Below are 21,116 nucleotides of genomic sequence, written 5' to 3'. Positions count from 1 at the left end.
TGGGTAGATCACATAACTAATGAGGAAGTATTGAATAGGATTGGGGAGAAGGGAAGTTTGTGGCACAACTTGACCAGAAGAAGGGATCGGTTGGTAGGACATGTTCTGAGGCATCAAGGGATCACCAATTTAGTATTGGAGGGCAGCGTGGAGGGTAAAAATCATAGGGGGAGGCCAAGAGATGAATACACTAAGCAGATTCAGAAGGATGTAGGTTGCAGTAGGTACTGGGAGATGAAGAAGCTTGCACAGGATAGAGTAGCATGGAGAGCTGCATCAAACCAGTCTCAGGACTGAAGACCACAACAACAGGGAAACTTGGAGTAGGCGTTCACAACAGTGAGTCAATACTGATTTAGGAAGGGCCAGGGGGGAAAAGACGCCTTGGGGGGGGGGGGGGGGGGGGCGGCACGTGTTGCTGAACACAGTGAATGCAAGTGGCGACAAGCCACACAGTATTTGTGCACCTTCACTGTGCCAAGGTCTTGCTGAGAGGCAACTGTAGCCAACGTGAGATGCTGACCCGGCTAAAAAGTAACCAGACACTGAGCAGATTGAAGCCTAGATTTAAACAAAGTGAATGCTTGGTCACAAGCTGGTGACCAGAAAAAGGGCACATTGTTATGCTAAAGCATGTCCAGGGGCTGAGAAACAGCATATGTATCAGGTAAAAACTTATGGTAATATGCAGCTTCACCTAGAAACACCTGCAGTTCCTTAACGGAGGTCGGCCACTGCAAAGCCACAATTGCAACAGCATAGTGACACAATGGCTTGACCCTTGTGTGGAAACCTCTAAACCTAGGTACTGAGTTGATGGCTCAAAAAATTGAGATTTGGTGAGATTGCACTGGGGAACCACATACTGCAAAACAGAAAACAACAACCAGAGATTTCTAATGTGGTCTTCAGTCGAAGAACCTGAGACAATGATATTGATGAGGTAATTGATTCAGCCAGGTACAGAGGATGTCAGCTGTTCTAGAAAATTTTGAAAAATTGGTGGCATGCTAGCAACTCCAGAAGGCAAGCATTGATATTGGTATAGACTGAAAGGTGTAGTGACAACAAGAAGGAACCTAGTGGCCTCATCCAAGAGGAACTGGAGGTACAGCTCTGACAAATCAATCTTGGAAAAGTAGTGGCTGCCTGATAATTTTACAAGCAACTCGTCAGAGCTGGGCAAAGGGTATGTATCTGTCATGGACTGACACCGAAATGACCATGGAGGCGAAGCTTACCCATCGGTTTGTTAACTGGAATAAATAGGCCAAACGACATTGAGTGACTTCAAACAGAGTTGCGCAATGCAACAGACACCTGCCGCACCCAAGAAAAACAAGGGTGGGCGGACTCTTTCATGGTAATGTGGGCCTGAAAACTGGTAGCACAACTAGCCCAGGGGAAAACAGAGATGAAAACTCAGAGTGGTGGGTCTCAAGTTGCTGAAACAGAGCTTGATCTGATAGTGAGCTTACCTCATCAGCAATGGAGAAACCAAAAGCGTTAAAGGCATCTTACCCTAACAGGTCTGCAGTATGGGAATGATCCACAGCAAGGAAGGAGACGGAGATGGAGAACTGGCCTAGGATCGGAATCTGCTGATTTTTGTAGCTATCAAACTTCTGTGAAACCCATGCGAGGGGAGGGGAGCCGAAGGCCATGTATGTTGGTGCGTTAACTAAAGTCACTGCATCTCCTGTATCCACCTGAATTTTCAGTGGTTTATTAAACAACTCATTCGGGGAGACAGTTTAAGTCCATCAGTACTACTTGTCTGCCATGTTTGAAGAGGAGTTACACACCATTGCAGTGTGGCCTTTCTTTCAACACTTACTGCAAACAGCCCAATGCTTAGGGCCCACCCTTGTATTCGATGAAGCAGTGTGGCCAGGATGGAAAAGGGGGTGGGGGGGGCATGCAACTGCTGTTGTGTCCTGTTGCTGTAACCTTTGTAATTCAGCTGCCCAGGTTGTGCAAGATGGGTTTGGGCATTTTTGATAATGATAAAATTCTACATGCATCACAATGACATGCATTCTGTCATGGTAATAGGTTGGAAGAAGCTTGCACATTTCGTCAAATGATAAGCTGGCCAATTCTTGCAAAAGGACAAGTTGGCACAACAACTGATAAATGCACAGTGAAAGACAGCAAAGAAAGAAAGCCCTACACAGGTTTGCTTCATCCATGTGAAAAACCTGGAAATGTTAACATAACCATGTCTCATAGGAGTCCCAGTCTTCAGCTGATTCACCATATGACAAAAAAAAGTGCAACAGTTGCACTGACAGAACAATAACCTGCTGCAAACATGCAGATGCCACTTGATTGAGAGTGCTGATGAGAGTCTGCTGTTGTTCCACTAAAGCTTCCTTCTGGGCAGTGACATGTTGAAATAAAAAAATGTAACCCAGACTCTTCACTAAGTTTACTGTAACAAGGACAAACATGATTTATGGAACATAGTATTTTATAGAGCCACTTGTAAGATACAATAAAGTACAGGTTGTGTGTATCACTGAACACAGTGACTGGACAACAGTAATATAAATTACAGAACAGAGCAAGCCCTCATTTGTGATCATTTAAATAATTACTATTCCTTTGGTGGCTCACCAGAGAGTGACAGGGGGCCGCCCCAGTTGGCCTCTACAAGCGGGTCTCTGAACTATATGGATGCATGGCTCTGAAATCATGGATGTCATCAGTGAAGATACATCAGAGAGGTATGACTTGAACTGTTTTTCCTGATCGTTGCTACAGAGGGCCGTGCTGAACTGGGCAATCCACTGATGATTAAGGTTCTGACTACAGTTGTTGCTGTAGCATCTTTTGTTGGATAGTTTTCAGTCCAGCAATAGTAGAGATCAGCTGTCAGGCAGCATTGGTATACATCTGATGACGATAAAGGCCCGGTAATGTCGGTATGGATATGTTCAAATCATTGACTATGTGGGTTGAAAGTACCAATTGGAGCTGTAATGTGGTGCAGTCTTTTGGTGCACTGTCAAGCATTGCACTGGCATACAAATGTGTTGCAATCCACCTTGATCTGTGGCCAAACAAATACTGTTTTCACCAGTTGTGTAGTAGCCATTACTACTGCAGAAGAAAGAGTGTAGAGAGAGGAAATTAAATGTTGTTGGATATCCGCTGTAATTCAATTAAATTTTTATTATCACATAACATGCCTTATACAATCAAAAATTGTGACATAGGTGACTTGTCAGCTTTTACACTATATATAACAATACTAAAAATACAATAAACTAATAATATACATGGTGTAACATCTTCAAAGAGGTATTTTAATTACAATTATAATGCATTGTTACCATTCATGAAATCTTCTACACTATAGTAACATTTATCTTTCAGATATTTTTCCAGGTCTCTTTTGGTGCCTTTTACATTTGGGTCATCCATATCTTTCCATATTTTATTTACAAATTTCATGCCCATATAGTATGGGGCTTTTTCATATGATTTTAAACGGTGGGTAGGTAACATGTAGCTCGTTCTATGTCTTGTATCATATTGATGCAGGAAGAAGTTGCCCTCAAAAAGTTGTGGGTTTCTTTTCGTGAAAGTGAGAGTTTCATAGATGTATATGCTTGGAATGCTCATTAGATCCAGTTTTACAAATAAAGGTTTGCAGTGTTGCTTTGGTTTTGCTCCCACCATTGCCTGGATGATTCTTTTTTGTAGTCTAAAAGCTCTAAGTAAATTTGTTTTTTCAGACCCCCAGAAAATTATACTATACCTAATGACTGAAACAAAATATGCATTATATTCGGTTTTTCTTACAGCTAAATCAGTAATACTATACAAGATATTCATAATATATACAAGGCTATTCAGTCGACCCAGTATTTTGTTCACATGGCGACTCCATAACAGGTTTTTATTGACTAACACGCCAAGGAATTTGACACATGTGCAGTCTCTAATTTTTTGTCCATATACCTTATTTCACTTATAGACTGTGCAGATTGTTTTGTGGTAAAATGAACAATTTCTGTTTTTGTAAAGTTTAATGTCAAGTTATTGTTTTTGACCCATGCCTCCACTTCCCCAAGTGTTTGTTCAATATGACGAATTAGGTCTACCTCATTTTTACAACAGACTACAGCTGTTGAGTCATCTGCATAGAAGATAGTATCAGACTGGACGTGACATGGCATATCATTAATATAATATAGAAAAAGCAGTGGCCCTAATATTGAGCCTTGTGGAACACCTAATTGAGTGTTTTTCAGAGAGAAATTTCTTGCCGTTGATGTTAATAAGTACTCTTTATTTTCTGTTTGCCAAGTATGATGACATCCAGCTAAGAGATTTGCCTTGAAGACCATAGCGTGCCAATTTTTGGAGAAGCAGGTCATGATTTACTGTGTCGAAGGCTTTGGACAGGTCACAAAAGATGCCCGACACACACATTCTATCATCAAGACATCTGCTGACTTTTGTGACTAATTCATTTATTGCATGGATTATGCTGCGGCCTTTTCTGAAACCATATTGATTGCCTAAGATAATGCTGTTAGATGAATTGTGATTTTCAATCTGATCACATGCAGCTCTTTCAAATATTTTTGAGAAAATTGGTAACAGTGAGATTGGCCTATAGTTGCCCAATTCATCTTGTTTGCCTTTTTTGTGTATGGGCCGAACTTCTGCATATTTTAATCGATCTGGGAAACATCCCTCATCAAATGATTGGTTGATTATGAAAGAGAGTGGATATGCAATACTGTGACGGACTATTTTTATTATTTCAGTGGGGACCTCATCCCACCCCGCAGATTTTGAATTTTTTAGGGACATTATGATTTTGATGACATCTGAGATGGAAAAATGAGAAAACTTAAAACATGTGCAATTGCTATCTGTCATATTGGGCTTTGTATTTGGTGGTGAACAGTCACCAAATTTGTTACAGTTTATGAAAAAGTCATTGAATGATTCACAAATGGCACTGGGTTCTGTAACAGCTCTACCATTTATCACTATTTCAGAAGGGCATTTTCTCTCTGCCTCACTGCCAACTTCACTTCTTATAACAGACCAAACAGCTTTTGATTTGTTTTTTGCATTTGAAATGAAGTCGTTATTTGCAGTACGTTTTGCTAGTTTAACTATTTTGTCAAATGTTTTTTTGTATGTGCTTACATACTTAAGAAGTTGAGGGCTTCGATTTACTTTTGCCTCCATATGCAGTTTCCTCTTAGTAGCACTAGACACTCTAATTCCTTTTGTTACCCAGGATCTACTTTTTTGGGACCTGGTCCTCACTGTTACAAAAGGGAAGCATTCATTGAATATACCCAAGAATTCAGTTAAAAAGTTATTGTAATTGTCACTTGTGGAAGTGTGTTTGCTGACTGTCCACTTGGTTTGGCTTAGTTTTTTGCAAAATACTTCCACATTTTCTTGACTGAAATTCCTACATCATTTTGTTGTGCAGACTGAATTTTGCTTCGGTAGTGATACAAATAGTGCTTTTTGGTCTGATACTCCTAAATCTAGAAGAAACTTTTCTTTTACATAATAATTATAACTACTTACAATATTGTCAATACATGTTGCAGAGCTTGCTGTAATTCTTGTATACTGATCGAAATTGAGATTTAGCCCATTTGTGGCTACCAGGTTCTTTAAGTGTGAAGAAAATTTGTCATCAGTCCTTACATCTATGTTGAAGTCAGCACATATAACCACTTTCTTGTACAGTTTCTCACATTTTAATTTATGTAGCAATGTATCAAACTTATCTAAAAATACAGAGCTTATATGGTACTCAGGGGTGCGATATATGCTGATAATTAGTGTGTTATACTCTTTAAGTTCTATACAACAACTTTCAAATGTGCCTTCTTCATTCAGATGGCTAAAATTCTGTCTGATATCATAGTCTACCGTGGAATGAACTAATATGCAAGAGCCTCCATACCCATTGGTCCTACAAAAGCTGGTAGCCAGTTTATAACCTGTAAGTTTATTCAGGAGACTGATATTTTCAGATTTTAGCCAATGTTCATTAAGGCATATTACTTTCACAGATTGTTTCACACTTTCTAGCAAAATTTCTATATCATAAAGCTTCCTGATCATTCCTTCAGACAGACCTCTTATGTTCAAGTGCATAACGAAATTACTATTGCATATATTATTAGGTAGAGGGTCTTTAAAACTAATTTGACTATAAAGTAACGGAACGTCCACCTGAGTGTTGACTGCTTGTTCTGGATTCGTTGTATTGGGCCAAATTCGGATAGAACTGGCCCCCTTCATCAGTTTCCCTGTGTGTGAGCATCTGGATGATGAGTAGGTACAGTTTTCTTGACGATAATTTCAGGCTTTGCTGTATGTTCTGAGGCTGGTTCTGGAACGTGATGTTCCTGTTTGAGCTGGCGCTGTGGCTGCGATTTTGAAATTGTTTTCTCGTTTATCCATTTCCTTGGTCGAAACTGGTTGCACAGCAATTGATTTTCTTGCAACGTCGTCGTCTTTTTGTATTAATTTCGCTAGCATTTTGCCAACGTATGACTTGCCAGCGTTATTATAATGTAGTCCATGTTTCGTATAAAAATCTCTTGCATCTGGAAGATCAAGAAATGTTACATTTTGTTGGGACTTGCATATTTTGTAGAATTGTCTGTTTACTTTTGCAAGCTCCAGATTTACGATGGAATTGTCTTGCAGGTCGTATCTGTGAGGCAAACTAGTAACTATGATGTTCGGAACTTTCAGGTCAAGTAATGTAGTTTTTAAACACTGGGTCGCATGTTTACTCTCATTTCTGTATACATCATTACTTCCACCCATGATTATGACGGCATCATTCTTAGATAGCTCATTAAGTGAGTTGCTGCTCTTAATTATCTCAGTCAAAGGTGCACTGGGTTTCGTCATACCTGTTGCCGTGAATAACGTACTGTACTCATTTATTTTTTCGGCAATTTTCTTGGCGTGGCTGTCACCAAGTACAACAACTCGTCGTTTGATGTTCACTGGTTTATTTTTCGTATTAGATGTTTTCTTGGCTGCGCACTCGATTGGAAGTTTCGTCACTGCTTTTTGTTCGTCATTGTTCTTTTTCTTATCACAGTCTTCGTCTAGTGTTGTGAATTTATTTGCTACCGGTATCGCCGGAACTGTACTCACTGTCTGTCTGTTTTTTTCGGCAAACGCCACGTTTTTTGCGCAGAACGACGGTTAACAACACTGTCTTGTGCTAGACGATGATCTCGCTCTATCTCTTTGTATTTCGTTTCCAGTTCTTGATATTTCTGCCGAAGTTCTTCATATTTCGTATTTATAGTCATTAAATCCTCTGTAAGCACACTTATTATTTTTTCTTTTGATTTTATCGTGTCCATTACCTCGTTTTTCGTGACACAACGCACCGACGGCATGTCCAGTCATGTTCGTCTTTTATATATTTTAGATTAACTTTAACACATTTGTCGTGACACCACGACCTGCACTGGATGCATAGGATACCTCTCTTTACCTTTTTTACGCAGATTTTACACACGTCACTATCACTTTTTAAGGAAACTGAGACATCGTTACAGAACAAAGTTTCGTACAGTCATGCTTATGATGTCTATATTTTGCAATGTGGGGCTATGATCGAGCATGATATTTGAAGACATCAGATCCATAAATCTGATGATTCTTTGAATATCACATTCAATAAATTGTCCCCTTCCTGAGTACCAGAAAATGCTATGAAATTTCATCATAATGAAGTCAATGCATGGCACTGTGCCCGCTGATCCAGTGTACTCATTATTAATGTATTGAATATCTGTAGCAATCTGAGCCATGAAGTCAAATACTGCAAGTGGTATGTTGATCCCTTGTCTGGCTTGTGATGAAAGACTGTCACTAATGGTTTAAGGTCATGATAAGAAATAAATTTATACCTTCAAGCATTTGTCTATGATTGCAGCATAGTTGACATACAGATTGCAGACAGACATATAAGAATTTGTTTGAGATAGTGATAATTTTTTACCAGTGAAAGTCAGAAGTTGCCATCCATGTTTTACACATTGTTGTAATACAGCTCCAATGTCAGTTGCTGATACAAGTACCATAATTGTGATAGGTATCTCAGGAAGAGGATGAGGTAAAAATGAAGACCTGCAATAGCATCTTTTACTTTGGTGAATGATGTTTCATTTTCAGTCCACTGTAGCATGTGTCCTGGTTTGGCATAACCATTAGAAAGTCATTGAGTGGCACCACAAAAAATTCAAGCATATGCACAAAATGTGGATAAAAATTTGCAAACCACAAGAAATGGAATAATTCATATATTATTGTGGACTATGGAAATTGAACAATAGCTTCTAGCATGTCTTTAAGTGGCAGAATTTCTTATTAATTGGGTAAGCAGCCTAGGAATTTTACTTCCATTGCCCCAAAACACATTTTGATGGGTCACTCATTTGACACTATTCTTTTAATCTACCAAACAGCTATTGCAGTTGTGCTAGATGCTGTACCTCACTACACAACATTACAAGGAGCCGTCAATATAGACATAACAGAACTCTTAAGTCTCTAGTTGTCTCATCCATGATGTGCTAGAAAGTCTGGGTGTCATTGCACAGTCGAAATGACATTTAAAGAAATGTATGGAGTCCAAACAGAGTGCAGACAGTGCTTTTGCTTATGCCTCCTGATGAAACTGGTGTATGATAAAAATCACAGATGTGTTTGATTGTGAGTAAATGTTCTGCCATGAATGTGCATATAAAAGTCCTTGATATACGACACATAGTAACAGTAGGATATAGTCATCACCAGAATATGACTGATTACTATTCTTAGTACAGTATGGAGTGCTGCCAGATTCCTTGTGCTAATATGAAAGAGAACTCTGGCTTTATGATCTTGAATTTGTCTGGAGTGTGTGAATGAGAACATACATGGACTTGGGATCGCATCACGGTGACTGTGTGATGTACCAAAGAGTGTCTTCTGGTGCTGGAGTGGGTGATGAATGGGTAACTTTGGACAATCCCTGACAACCATTTAAGGGTCAGGTTAACTGGCATGGAATAAGTGTACATTTACTAGAAAACTGTGTTGCAGAGTCAAGCAGAAATTGATGGCAAAGATTTGGGAAGAGGCCATAATATAGTAAGAAATTTGCTCCAACGGATGGGTATAGTACATCAGTGACAATAAATCTAAAAATAAATTTACATCAAAGATTGAATTTTAGAGGCAAGGTGACATGGCTGCAGGTCTTCCTGGGTGGTCCACTTGACCCCGTACAGATTCACTGTGGTAGATCTGAAGATGGACATACTGGAGATATTAGCCCCTGTACCATTTAGGAACTGAATCTTGGTAGATGCTGTGCTATAAACAGTTAACAACTGTCCAGTTTGGAATCGACCATTATCACTACAGATTTCTGGTGGTATTTTCTTGTCAAAAGGTGGTTTACACTGCTGGGCTGCAATTCTAAATTTTCCATGTTAACCAGCAGATATTCTCACTACTAGGCAAATACTTGTTTCTATTGGAAAAGCATTACTGTTGTGATACAGAGATGGAATGCCATATTTGGAGAGCCATAACTTGTTAAATAAATTCAGTTGCTTGCCTTTGTAGCACTTTAAGAGGACTTTCTGTCATGGTGAAGATGGTTGCAACTCCCATGGATGGACACAACTCAACATTGGTTAGCAGTTTGAGCATTTGTGTGGTAGGCATAGATTACACTACACAGTTGTCATAGTTAGTTTCATGCAACACAATTGAAGAGGAAGCTTATGTAAAATGTGTTATCAGTATGAAGTAAGATTAAATTCCTCTAGAAAGTTAGTTGTTCATGATTCAGGAACTGTGGGTAATCAGATGTAGTGTGAAAATCCTATTTATTTAACACAGTGCCCAGGATGGTTACAGCTAAACTTTTGTATCTTGAGCCAGTGTAGACAGAAAGCTATTTACCTTATGGTTACTCACATTTATATGATGATGCTCCAATTGTGTGCTGCAGGATTTGAGTTGTGTTAGTAATGTTAGTATCATGACTTGCCATTAAATGCCAGCTATGGTACAGCAACCAAGGTTTGAAAAACAAGCATCAGTGTGCATTACAGTTGCAGTCAGTCGACATGTACTGGACAAGATGAGCAGGCTTTATTTATCAAGTCATTTTACTGAAATAGTAGCAATAGTGCTGATGCTCTTGATGCTTATTGACACATTAAAGGAATTTGGAGAGGTCCTTTTTCTGCACTGGGTTTGAAGAACATAATTTGAAAGTTCAGATTAACTGGCAATTTGGGAATTGCTCCAAGGAGAGGATGACAACCAGTTGCACTTCAAATTGTTGAAGAGGTTACTGTTGCCATGATTGAGAATGGTGCACACTATGTGCAATCTTCAAGCAGTGAAAGAGCTGTGTCATGACAGCTGAACATTCCATGACCTGTTGTCTTGGCAGCGGTAGAGAAATCTGTAGTGTGGTTCCAGGCTGTGGTGGATGCAGGTGGTCTTCCCATTGAGCAAGTTTTGTAACCTGGAATCTAAATATAGCAGGCAATTAAAAAATGTTACTCTCTCATGTGGGAATTAAAATGCATTTCTTTCAATGGTTTATTTGGTATTTCTCTTCCGCATATCCTTACGAATGTTTCTACAAAATTTCATTGTTCTATGATCACATGTTTTTCATGGGGGCCCTCTCAAGTAATGAAAGTTTAATTATAACCTCCCTGTAAATTATTAATTACATCACATAACAGTAAAATGTAAAAAAGAAAATTTGTGTTCTTTCATTTGTTTGAAGTTCAGATACAACATGAATAATTACACAGTATACACAGCATGTACAATACAGCTAACAATTTACTGTGTACAGATGAAAAGGTTGGCATTAATGAGGCTAAACAGGAATTAAATAAGAAAAGTTACGCGGGACCTTAATCTATGGCAGATATATGTAGCAAAATAGTACATCAGGGAAATCAGTTATGAAATACCACCAAGAAAATGTAGGAAATGACTAAGAGGACAATTAACAAGTCAGTCTTTTTTCTAATTCCGGAATCCACACACTTTTGCCATGTGTCTGGTTCTAATGTATTAGCATTATTTTCGGGATATTGACCCACAGTGTGGCTGAACAGCTTAATTTGAGGTAATATCTAAATATTCTTTGCCTCCTCGTAAATCTCATACCATCTTTCTCAGTACTGACTTTCATATCACTGAAGGTCCAACTCTTAACTTCTTGATGAACACACCAACATTTGTTGCCATCATTTACATATAAATATTCTCTCCCTTCCAGCCCTGGAATTTACAGAAAATGTACATCTTCAGCTACTGATTTGTTATTCAGTATTTCTCTTCATTAGTATGCCAGATTTTGTCCATAGCTGCCAATTCTTAACCTGCCAGTCTCAAGACTGCCTTCACTGCTCATCTCTTCCACACCCGTCTGCTTCCCTAGTGTGTCCGGTACTACATCAAATAGGCCTGACTCCATTTAAGAAGCAAGAGAGTTTACCTCTTGCCCCTAAATAAGATAATTGCTTGGAATGCATCAAAAAACTTTTTCATCAGGGCCGTAATTTCCTGAACTCATGTCATAAATGATGCCTATCTTACCCACTGTTCTCGTATCACCCAGAGACCATTTTGGTTTCCCCCCTGACCTTTTCTGCATCATGACCATACTCTGTGCTACTCCTCCATCCACTCTTTATATGTATAGGTTCATCTGAAAGAACCGAAAAAGGTGATAAACTGGTAAGAAATTTGACATGAATTTTTGATGATGGCACGTCAATTCTCCAGCTAGATTTATGTTATCTATGGTTTCCCTAAATCACTTAATGTAAATGCTGGATTTATTCCTTTGAAAAGAACATGTCCAATTTATTTTATTTTCCTTCCCCATATATGTGCTTGTGCTGTGTGCCTAATGCCCTCATCGTGTATGAGATATTAAACTCCAATCTCCTTTGAATATCAAAATATGTGACATAAGTGGCCATATCTTTTTATTGTATTTACTTAGAAGCTTCAGTGTTTTACCCCTCCAAGGGGCCATAGTGTGAAAATCCTATTTATTTAACACAGTGCCCAGTGACATAATTTCTATCTTGATATGTGACGCTATTCCCGAGTAAAAGAAGGTTTTCAACAATCAGACAGACAGATAGACGGACAACAAAATGATTGTTGTATAAGGGTTCAGTTTTTACCAACTGAGATATGGAACCCTAAAAAGCTTATCTATTCTTTGCAGCTGTAGGTCTGGTCTATCCACCAGTGAACCTGTAAAATCTCTAGTTACAGATGTTCTGAAATGTTTTGAAAGTTGTTCGTTTGTGTGTGATATGCTCCCTAATCTGAGCAAAACATTTGTCACTGAGTCACATGATATCCTAAGACCTAAATTTGAAAAATATGGTATCAAGCATAATGAATGGACTATCATTAATCCAATTCTATCTATTAGATAGGAAAGCAGTTGTCACTAAATAATTGTAGGTAAAATGCCATACCTGTTACTGCAGATGTGCCACAGAGATTTGTCCTGGGCCCTTTTTTTTTTTCTAATACACCCGAATGATCTCCCTGGTTCTTTGACCAACAGATCATTAATATAAGCTGAGAGTGGAACCCTCATAATGACCAATCCTAATATGGAAGAAGCAAAAAGGAAAACTTTGTCAATGGTAGATAAGCCTGCACAGTAGCTGCAAAAAGAGAAACTAATACTAAATAAAAAGAAAACTGAAACAAAGTACTTCTATCTCCACAAACTAAGTGAAAAGGTAAATGAGTGTTAATCTATTCGGACCCACAACTGAAGAGGGATGCACACACAGACCAGTTGTGCATTAACTTACACATATTTATTGTTCCAAAATCGCCATCGTCAGTGTGAAATCATCCTTGGCACCCTCATCATTCAGTGGTAGAACTGGACAAGATGGTAGCACCTCCTTAAGTGCAACAAAAGATCTTTCTTTGTCCCTCATTCCAGGAATATTTGGTATTTCTCTGCAGTAGTTCTTGCAAAGATGTGCCTTGGTACAGAAGTCCCTTATGAATTGCTGGTAGTACGAGCACAGTCCAAGAAAACTTCTCACATCATGAGTATGTGGAGGAATTGACTGCTTGTATTTTCTCTGGATCAGGACAAACTCCATAGCCATATTTCTTGGGCAACGAAGAAGCACTTTTTTGACTTCAGGCAGAGATGTGCAGCCTGAACACACTTCAACATGATCGTCAGGCAGCTTAAATGTTCTTCAAGTGTGTTCAGAAAAATGACATTGTAATCCAGTAGCAAAGGCATGACATCCGTTTAAGGTGTCAAAGCAGGTGCTGAGAAATACTTTGCTCCTTTCAAGAAGTCTAGGTTGTCATAAAGTTTGAGATTTTGTTGGCTTCTGTCATACTCAGATTTATCATGTGGCATAGGGCCAAAGCATTACATATGTATGACTGTGTTGTTTCCCCATGTTATTGGGCCCTGTTATTCATTGGTTCTGCTACAAATTGAGCCTGCTGCTGAAAGATGTCAAACATTTTCTTCAGTTCAGCCTGGTATTTGTACCAGCTACTGAGCTACTCTTCATTGTTCTTGAAACACTACTGGGCTGTGCCATCAAAGTAAAAGTACACATTTGTCAAACACGTCACATCATTCCACCTGTTCTATTTAGTAACTCAGTTGAAACCTTTCATCCATTTCATTGGATCCGGACAAGTATCACTGGCTGATGAATGCCTGATGTGGAGCTGACTTACTGCCGTTTTGGAAACCATCTGCCTCCCAAATATACGGATTTTAGGAATGGTGTTAGGCTTGTATTCTGATTTCTGTCCATGCAGACTACTGACTTTACATTTGTTTTGACACAGAAAATTTCTGGACTGGATGGTCATGAGCACTTTGTGCATGAAGGGCCTTGTATTATAGTTCAAACTGACAGTGGGATGTGTATTTGAAACTGTTGTAAGATTGTCAGTGCATTATAGAGCTCCGTGGCATAGTAGAGAAGCAAAATATTATGTTTTGCAATTGTTAAGTTGTGCCATAAACTGTTTTTGCAGTCATTAAAGAGAGCAATTGAAAATGAATGAAATTTTCCTTTGTTGAATTTTCAAGAAAAGTAAAGTGGATTCCATAAACCCTAATTTCTTCAGTGACAAACTAAATTTCACTCTGCCTGGCTACATGCAATGAGCTGACTAAATTGCTAATGTGGCAATAAAGTGCACATGCCAACTAATTTCTGCTATTCAAATGATGTTGCTTTCATGTTTTCACAAGCTCCAGATCATTATGGATTGCTTCTTGCAACAATAGCCACCCTTTACTGTGGTTATCAGAAAGGAATTGAGGAATTCAGAAACTAAAGAAATATGTTTGTAAATGATAGAACGCAGCAATCAGTCAGCCCCCCCCCCCCCCTGTTTTTTCTAACCCTCATTTTAGCTAGTGTCTAGCCATTATCAATGTACTATTTTTTAATCTCGATGCATGTTAGTTCCCTGTTGTTCGGGCATCACAGTTCTCGGAATACTAGTATTCAAAGACCTGTGATTGACACCCGAACAACAGGAACCTAGCATGCATCGAGATTAAAAAATTGTGCATTGATAATGGCTAGGCACTAGCCGAAATCTGGTTTTTTGAAAAGAAGAAAGAGAAAAAAAGAGGACGACTGATTGCTGCGCTCTATCATTTATAAATTACATAACAGCCACTGAGTGCATCCACTTTCCTAATGGAAGGTAACCTGATAAAGAAATATGTTATTCCAACAAGTGGGTAATTTCATCACTTATAATTTTGTGTTTAATGTGTGTTTACCTGTGTTCATTAAAATTGTATGTCACAATATACATAAATAGTCCACAGCAATTAAATTAGTATTTTTATTTGTTTTACTTCTTTCAGGAAATTGGTAATATAATGAATAAAGTAAAAGTGGTAAATGTTAGAAATATTTATCAGCTTTTTTCGTTCTTACACAAATGGAAAGAAGACCTCCAGGAAATGAGGGGAAACTACAGCATTCGTCTTGTTATTATTGATTCATTACCACCACTGTTTTTTAATTTTTATGGAGAAGGCCATAATGATGGTGAGAGAAAATTAATATATTATCAATTAATTGGCTTTTCTATTATTTCAACAACATTGTTTTGAAACTTTCACTGTGGTTTTAATTTTAATGGACAGTATGTGAAGGTTAAGCTGTGAATGTGCTTGTGTATTATGTTGGGTATCCTTCCTAGCAAAACTAGGAGAACAGGTTTTTGTTCGTTTTACTGAGCTCTCACTTGATAATCTTATACTGTTGTTGCATGCTTGAAATAAAACTACTTCTGTGAAATTGCAATCTTATTAATGCTTCAGTAGTTGATCATTAGATTCAGTCAAGCTTTAGAGCCAAACTGGTGTATGAGGGTTATCAGCAAGAGGGAAAACAGTCCCTTTCTGTGCTTCTAAGAGTGTTATAGGATCTGCAGAAGTTGAGATATTCTCTGATTTTGTATATTCTGTCATGACGGATAACTGTCAGGTACATGGACTGACTTAAAAAATTCATTAATAAATAAAAGCAGCAGGCATTATGCCACATTAAGTCCCATTAAAGTCCTATTTTTTGTTTGTGTTAACATGGACTACAGTTAAACATAGCATCAATAGTATAAGAGCATCTTTTCTGAAAAAATCTGATTTCCCAGTCATAATAAATAGCTGCTACTTGCTTAATATTTACATGACAGCACTGATTTTTTTATTTAGATAAGCAGATAATATGTCAAAGAAATGACTAATGAGAGAGGTTTTTAATTCTTCTTTCAATTTCCAAAACTTTCCAATTTATTGTTGCACATTTGTAGTAGCTTGTTAAAGTCATATCCATTCAAATACAGATTTCACATTCAGTGTGAAACTGACATTTATTATTTCCCCCAATACAAATCAGAAACAATGTACTGGACATTTAACGAAGGAATTCCATGATCTTTGAAGAGACCTTTGCAAGAGTTATGATTATCTATCTCAGGTAGTAATATTTTCCCTTATTGGTTTGTCCCAAAATGGTGAACAAAACCCAAATAAAATCTTTATTTACACCTGCATCTGTATTGTGCAAACCACTGTGAGTGCATGGTCTGAGAGTACTTCCGTACCATATGTTAAGGGTCTTCCTGTTCCATGCACATATTGAGTGCAGGAACAGTGATTCCTTAAATGCCTCTGAGCAAGCTGTAATTAGTCTATTGTATAGCCCCAGCCAAGTGGTGTGATTGGTAATGATAAATTTACATGCTGCAACAACAACTCTTTGTTTATTAAACTTGAACTAAACTCAGTACAGTTTTAGAGGACAAAATTCCAAACTTGAGTACAACAGAAAAGCGCATCTTGATTATGTGCAGCCATTGCCCGCTATGACAGAGTCCACGATTGTCAGAAGTTGTCATGCGTTGGGAGGTACTGTGGATGATCAGCAGCTCTGTGCCATGAGGCTGTGTGCTTGTGGACTATTGAGACACAGGTCCTGGTACAGAATGATCACAGTGAAGGGGTGAGATGACTTTGTCTGATGGGAGCAGCAGCAGCAGCAGTGGCAGTGGCAGTGGCAGACATTGTGGTCCAAAGCATATACTTGAGATGGCTAGTGGTTAGTCTGTGGCACAGAGTGTGAAATTCTGTCAAAAAGCTGAGCCATCAATGGAGGAATACAGTTTCTGGACACTTGACGCAAATAGGTGCCAGCAGCTTCAGCACTGTTTGCTGTGCCCTTTATGCTGTGTATTGGTGCATCTTGTGCTCCCAGATGCTCTAGCAGCTGCAAGAAGTGTGGCGGCAAACAGGCCACTGAATCTCCTGTTGATAAACAACCTCCTGAGGTAAAGCAGCTGCCATATGTGGCCCGCAAAGCACATCTGTGAGTGAGGTGGCCGAATGCCAAATGTGCAGGGGCTCAGCCCTGCTTATACTACATTCCCTATTGGAATGATAACATAAGAGGCTGTTACTATGTTCCTAGATTCCTCACTTAATTGAGGTTCTTGGAACTTTGAAAGTAAGCTTTTATGGAAAAGTTTGCATCTGTCTTCAAAAATCTGCCAGTTTAGGCATTTCAGCATTCCTCTGATGCCCTCTCATGAGTCAAACACTCCTGTTACTATTTATGCTGCCCTTATTTGTATAAATTTAATCCCCCCATCAGTCATGTTTCACACATTTGAGAAACATTCTTGAATGGGTCACACAAGAACTCTTAAACAATCTTTTTTGTTAACTTAGTGTATTCCTCATTATCTTTCCAATGAATCTAAAACTGAGTCTTTGTGATCACTCCATTTCAAATCGCTCAAATTTTTACACCCAGGTATTTGTGTGAGTTATGACACATTAATGTCAAAGTCATAGGACACCACTTTTCTGCATTTTGTTGAGTGTACACATTTTTAAATTTATGGACATTTAAAGCAAGCTGGTAATCTTTTCTCCACTTTGATATCTTTTCAAGATCTGATTGAATTTGCAGATTTATTTATTTATTTTTGGGTCATCAGTCTCCTGATCCTGTGCCAACCTCTTCATCTCAGAGTAGCATTTACAACGGGTGTCTTCAATTAATTGCTAGTTGTATTCCAGTCTCTGTCTTCCTCTATGGCTTTTGTCCTCTACAGTTTCCCTCTAGTAGCATGGAAGTCATTTCCTGATTTCTTAACAAGTGTCCTATCACCCTGTCCCTCCTCCATGTCAGAGTTTTCCACATATTCCTTTCCTCTTTGATTCTGCACAGAACCTCCTGATTCCTTACCATATCAGTCCACCTAATTTTCAACATTCATCTGTAGCACCATATCTCAAATGCTTCAGTGCTCTTCTGTTCTGCTTTTCCCACAGTCAATGTTTCACTGGCGTACAATGCTGTGCTCCAAACGTACATTCTCAAATTAAGGCCTATATTTGACACTAGTAGACTTTTTGTGGCCAGGAATGCCCTTTTTGCCACTGCTAGTCTGCTTTTGATGTCCTCCTTGCTCTGTCCATCATTCTTTATTTTGCTGCCTAGGTAGCAGAATTTCATAACTTTACCTACTTCGTAGCCATAAATCCTAATGTTAAGTTTCTTGCTGTTCTCATTTCTGCTAGTTCTCATTACTTTCATCTTTCTTCAATTTACTGTCAATCCATATTCTGTTCTCATTAGACTGGTCATTCCATTCAACAGATCATGTAATTCTTCTTCACTTTCACTCAGGATAGCAAAGTCATCAGTGAACTGTATTGTTGATATCCTTTCACCTTGAATTTTAACCCCACTCCTGAATCTATCTTTTATTTCCATCATTCCTTCTTTGATGTACAGTTTGAACAGTAGCGGCAAAAGACTACGTACTTGTCTTACACCCTTTTTAATCTGAACATTTCTTTCTTGGTCATCCACTCTTATTACTCCCTCTTGGCTCTTGCAGATATTGTGTATTACATGTCTCTTCGTATAGCTTACCCATATTTTTCTCAGAATTTTGAACATCTTGCACCATTTTACATTGTCAAACACTTTTTCCAGGTCAACAGATTCTATGAAAGTGTCTTGATTTTTCTGTAGTCTTGCTGCCATTATCAACTGCAACATCAGAATTGCCTCTCTGGTGCCTTTACCTTTTCTAAAGCCAAACTGATGATCGTGTAACACATCCTCAATTTACTTTTCCATTCTTCTGTATAACATTCTTGTCAGCAACTTGGATGCATGAGCTGTTAAACTGGTTGTGCGATAATTCTCGCACCTGCCAGCTCTTGCAGTCTTCAGAATTGTATGGAAGATATTCTCCTGAAAGTCAGATGGTATGATGCCAGACTCATACATTCTACACACTGTAATCTAACCCTCCCTCACATCATTTGTCGAATGTCACTGTCTTTATGGTTAACTCTATTAATAAGCTTCAAGAGGAGTAAGATTTACAATAAAATTTTTACTTATAATCTTTTCTTGTAGTTGGCTTCAGTTCTTTATGTCTTGGGACTGGTTCTTGAAGCTGAAATTTTTAACACTATAGGTTCTCTTGGTTCCAATTGACATAATACATTTGAAGTGAGCCTTGTATTTTTTTGTTTTATGCTAAAAATTTTATTCTCTCACATTTTTCTGTATAACACTGTCTTTACGATTTCCACATCAACAAAGCAGAAAATTATATTGTTCTTCCAAAAACTAAACACACATCTGATCACATCAGAGGCATGTCCACTACTCCCTCACTCTGCAGTACTAACAAAATTCCAAAGGGCTTATAAATTTTCTTGGCATACGAATTTCTATTAATTTACATTATCATTTTATAAATGAATCCAGAAATTGATATAATTAATTTGTAGAACATTATTCTTTTGTTAGCTATTCAATCTTTTTCTTATGGTCACTTTCCCATCAGGAGTTCCCTCCCAGGGATCGGAATGGGGGGCTATTCCAGAATCTTTTAGGCACTATTTCAGAATCTTTTGCCAATGGAGAGATCATCATGACACTTTGTCAATTATGGGTCACATGTCCTGTGTATACATGTTATGTGTCTTTAATGCAGTGGTTTCCATTACCTTCTGCATCCTCATGCCATTAATAATTGCTGATTCTTCCGCCTTTAGGGGCGGTTTCCTGCTCCAAGGACAAGAGACTGCCATAGACCTCTGTCCACTCCTCCATCCTCTTTAACAAGGCCATTGACAGACTTCTTACACTGGAAGTCTTCAGCCACCAAGGCTGATTATTTATAAAAATTTAAGTGGTGTCAGGTTTTGAACCTGGGACCAATGATGTTTTGAATACTAATCAAAGATGCTACCGCTAGATCACAAGTGTAATTATTGATATACAGTATGAACAGCAAAGGCCCCAACCCACTTCCTTGGGGCATTCCTGAAGTTATTTCTACACTTGTCGATGATTCTCCAGTGGAGATAACATGCTGCATCTTTTCTACTAGGAAATCCGAAATACATTCACTTTGTTTGATGTGCTATGTAACCACACTTCCGTTCATAGGCATCAGTATGGTACTGAATTAAATGCTTTTCAGAAGACAAGGTGTATTTCAGTGCCTAAATGCCATGGCCCATGTTTTGAGATTCTTCAACAGTGGATGTCAGTAATCCGTAATAGTGGATGGTAGTTTTGTGGATACCATTCTTGTAGACATGTGTGAAATGTGATTTCTTCTTTTACTGGGTCCCCCTTTTTTTTGTTTGAATAGTCTACAATTGATTATGGTTAAAAGAGGGTCTATGTTAGCAGAAAAGTCTGTGTAGATTCTGAAAGAGATTCTGTCAGTCCTTGGAGCTACAGACATTCTAGTGATTTCGGCTGCTTCTCATCACCACTAACACTAATATCTATATCAGTCATTTGTGCAGTGGTGTGAAAATTAAATTGGAGCAGTGCTCTGAGATTTCCCACTACAAAGGATCATTAGAAAACCAAGTTCAGTATTTCTGCTTTTGCATTCCTACTCTAAAGTTCAGTTCATTCATCAAACATAATTGTCTGGACAGTACAGACAGCTCTGCGTATGACCAGAATTTCTTTGGGTTTTGTAAGAACTCTTTCGATAATATTCTGTTATGGAGATCATTCAAGGCTTCGAGTGATGCTGGCCCTTGCCACCCTGAAATGTTCTACTAGGCACATATCTATCATTTGCTTGATTAAGTATTTTTGTAACCTTGAATCTTTGTTCCTCTACAGGCTTCTGCCAAGAGTTAAATGTATCAGTTTCTTCAATGAGTTATGACACTGCTGCCTCTTTATCTTGTTCATAGAATATGTTAATGTCCTGCTTGTTTGAGTTGCCCTTTTTTCTTTGGTAATCATTCTGGCTAAAACTGACTCTTGTCACTGATGCCTGTTCCAGGGTGAACACCATCAAAGAAGTAGGATATATTTGTTTCTAATAGATCAAATATATTTCCTTAACAGGTAGGCTTCTAAACTATCTGCCATAAGTAATTTTTAGGGAAAACATTTAGTATTGTGAATTTAAAAAAAAAATTACCAGCAGGTTGAATGTTTGAA

At 38.4% G+C, this 21,116-nt stretch overlaps 1 protein-coding gene across 1 annotated transcript in view; it reads left to right on the top strand.

The window, feature by feature from the left end:
* Nucleotides 1–21,116, top strand: part of LOC126419029 (DNA repair protein RAD51 homolog 4-like) — a 205,099-nt gene that overhangs the window by 164,722 nt on the left and 19,261 nt on the right. The window contains exon 5 of the mRNA XM_050086130.1: nucleotides 14,966–15,152. Coding sequence (XP_049942087.1) covers nucleotides 14,966–15,152 — 187 coding nt within the window. The remainder of the gene's footprint in view (nucleotides 1–14,965; nucleotides 15,153–21,116) is intronic.

Source organism: Schistocerca serialis, chromosome 1 (genome assembly GCF_023864345.2).
Source record: "Schistocerca serialis cubense isolate TAMUIC-IGC-003099 chromosome 1, iqSchSeri2.2, whole genome shotgun sequence".
NCBI lineage: Eukaryota > Metazoa > Arthropoda > Insecta > Orthoptera > Acrididae > Schistocerca > Schistocerca serialis.
This window is presented reverse-complemented; position numbering and strand designations above follow the sequence as displayed.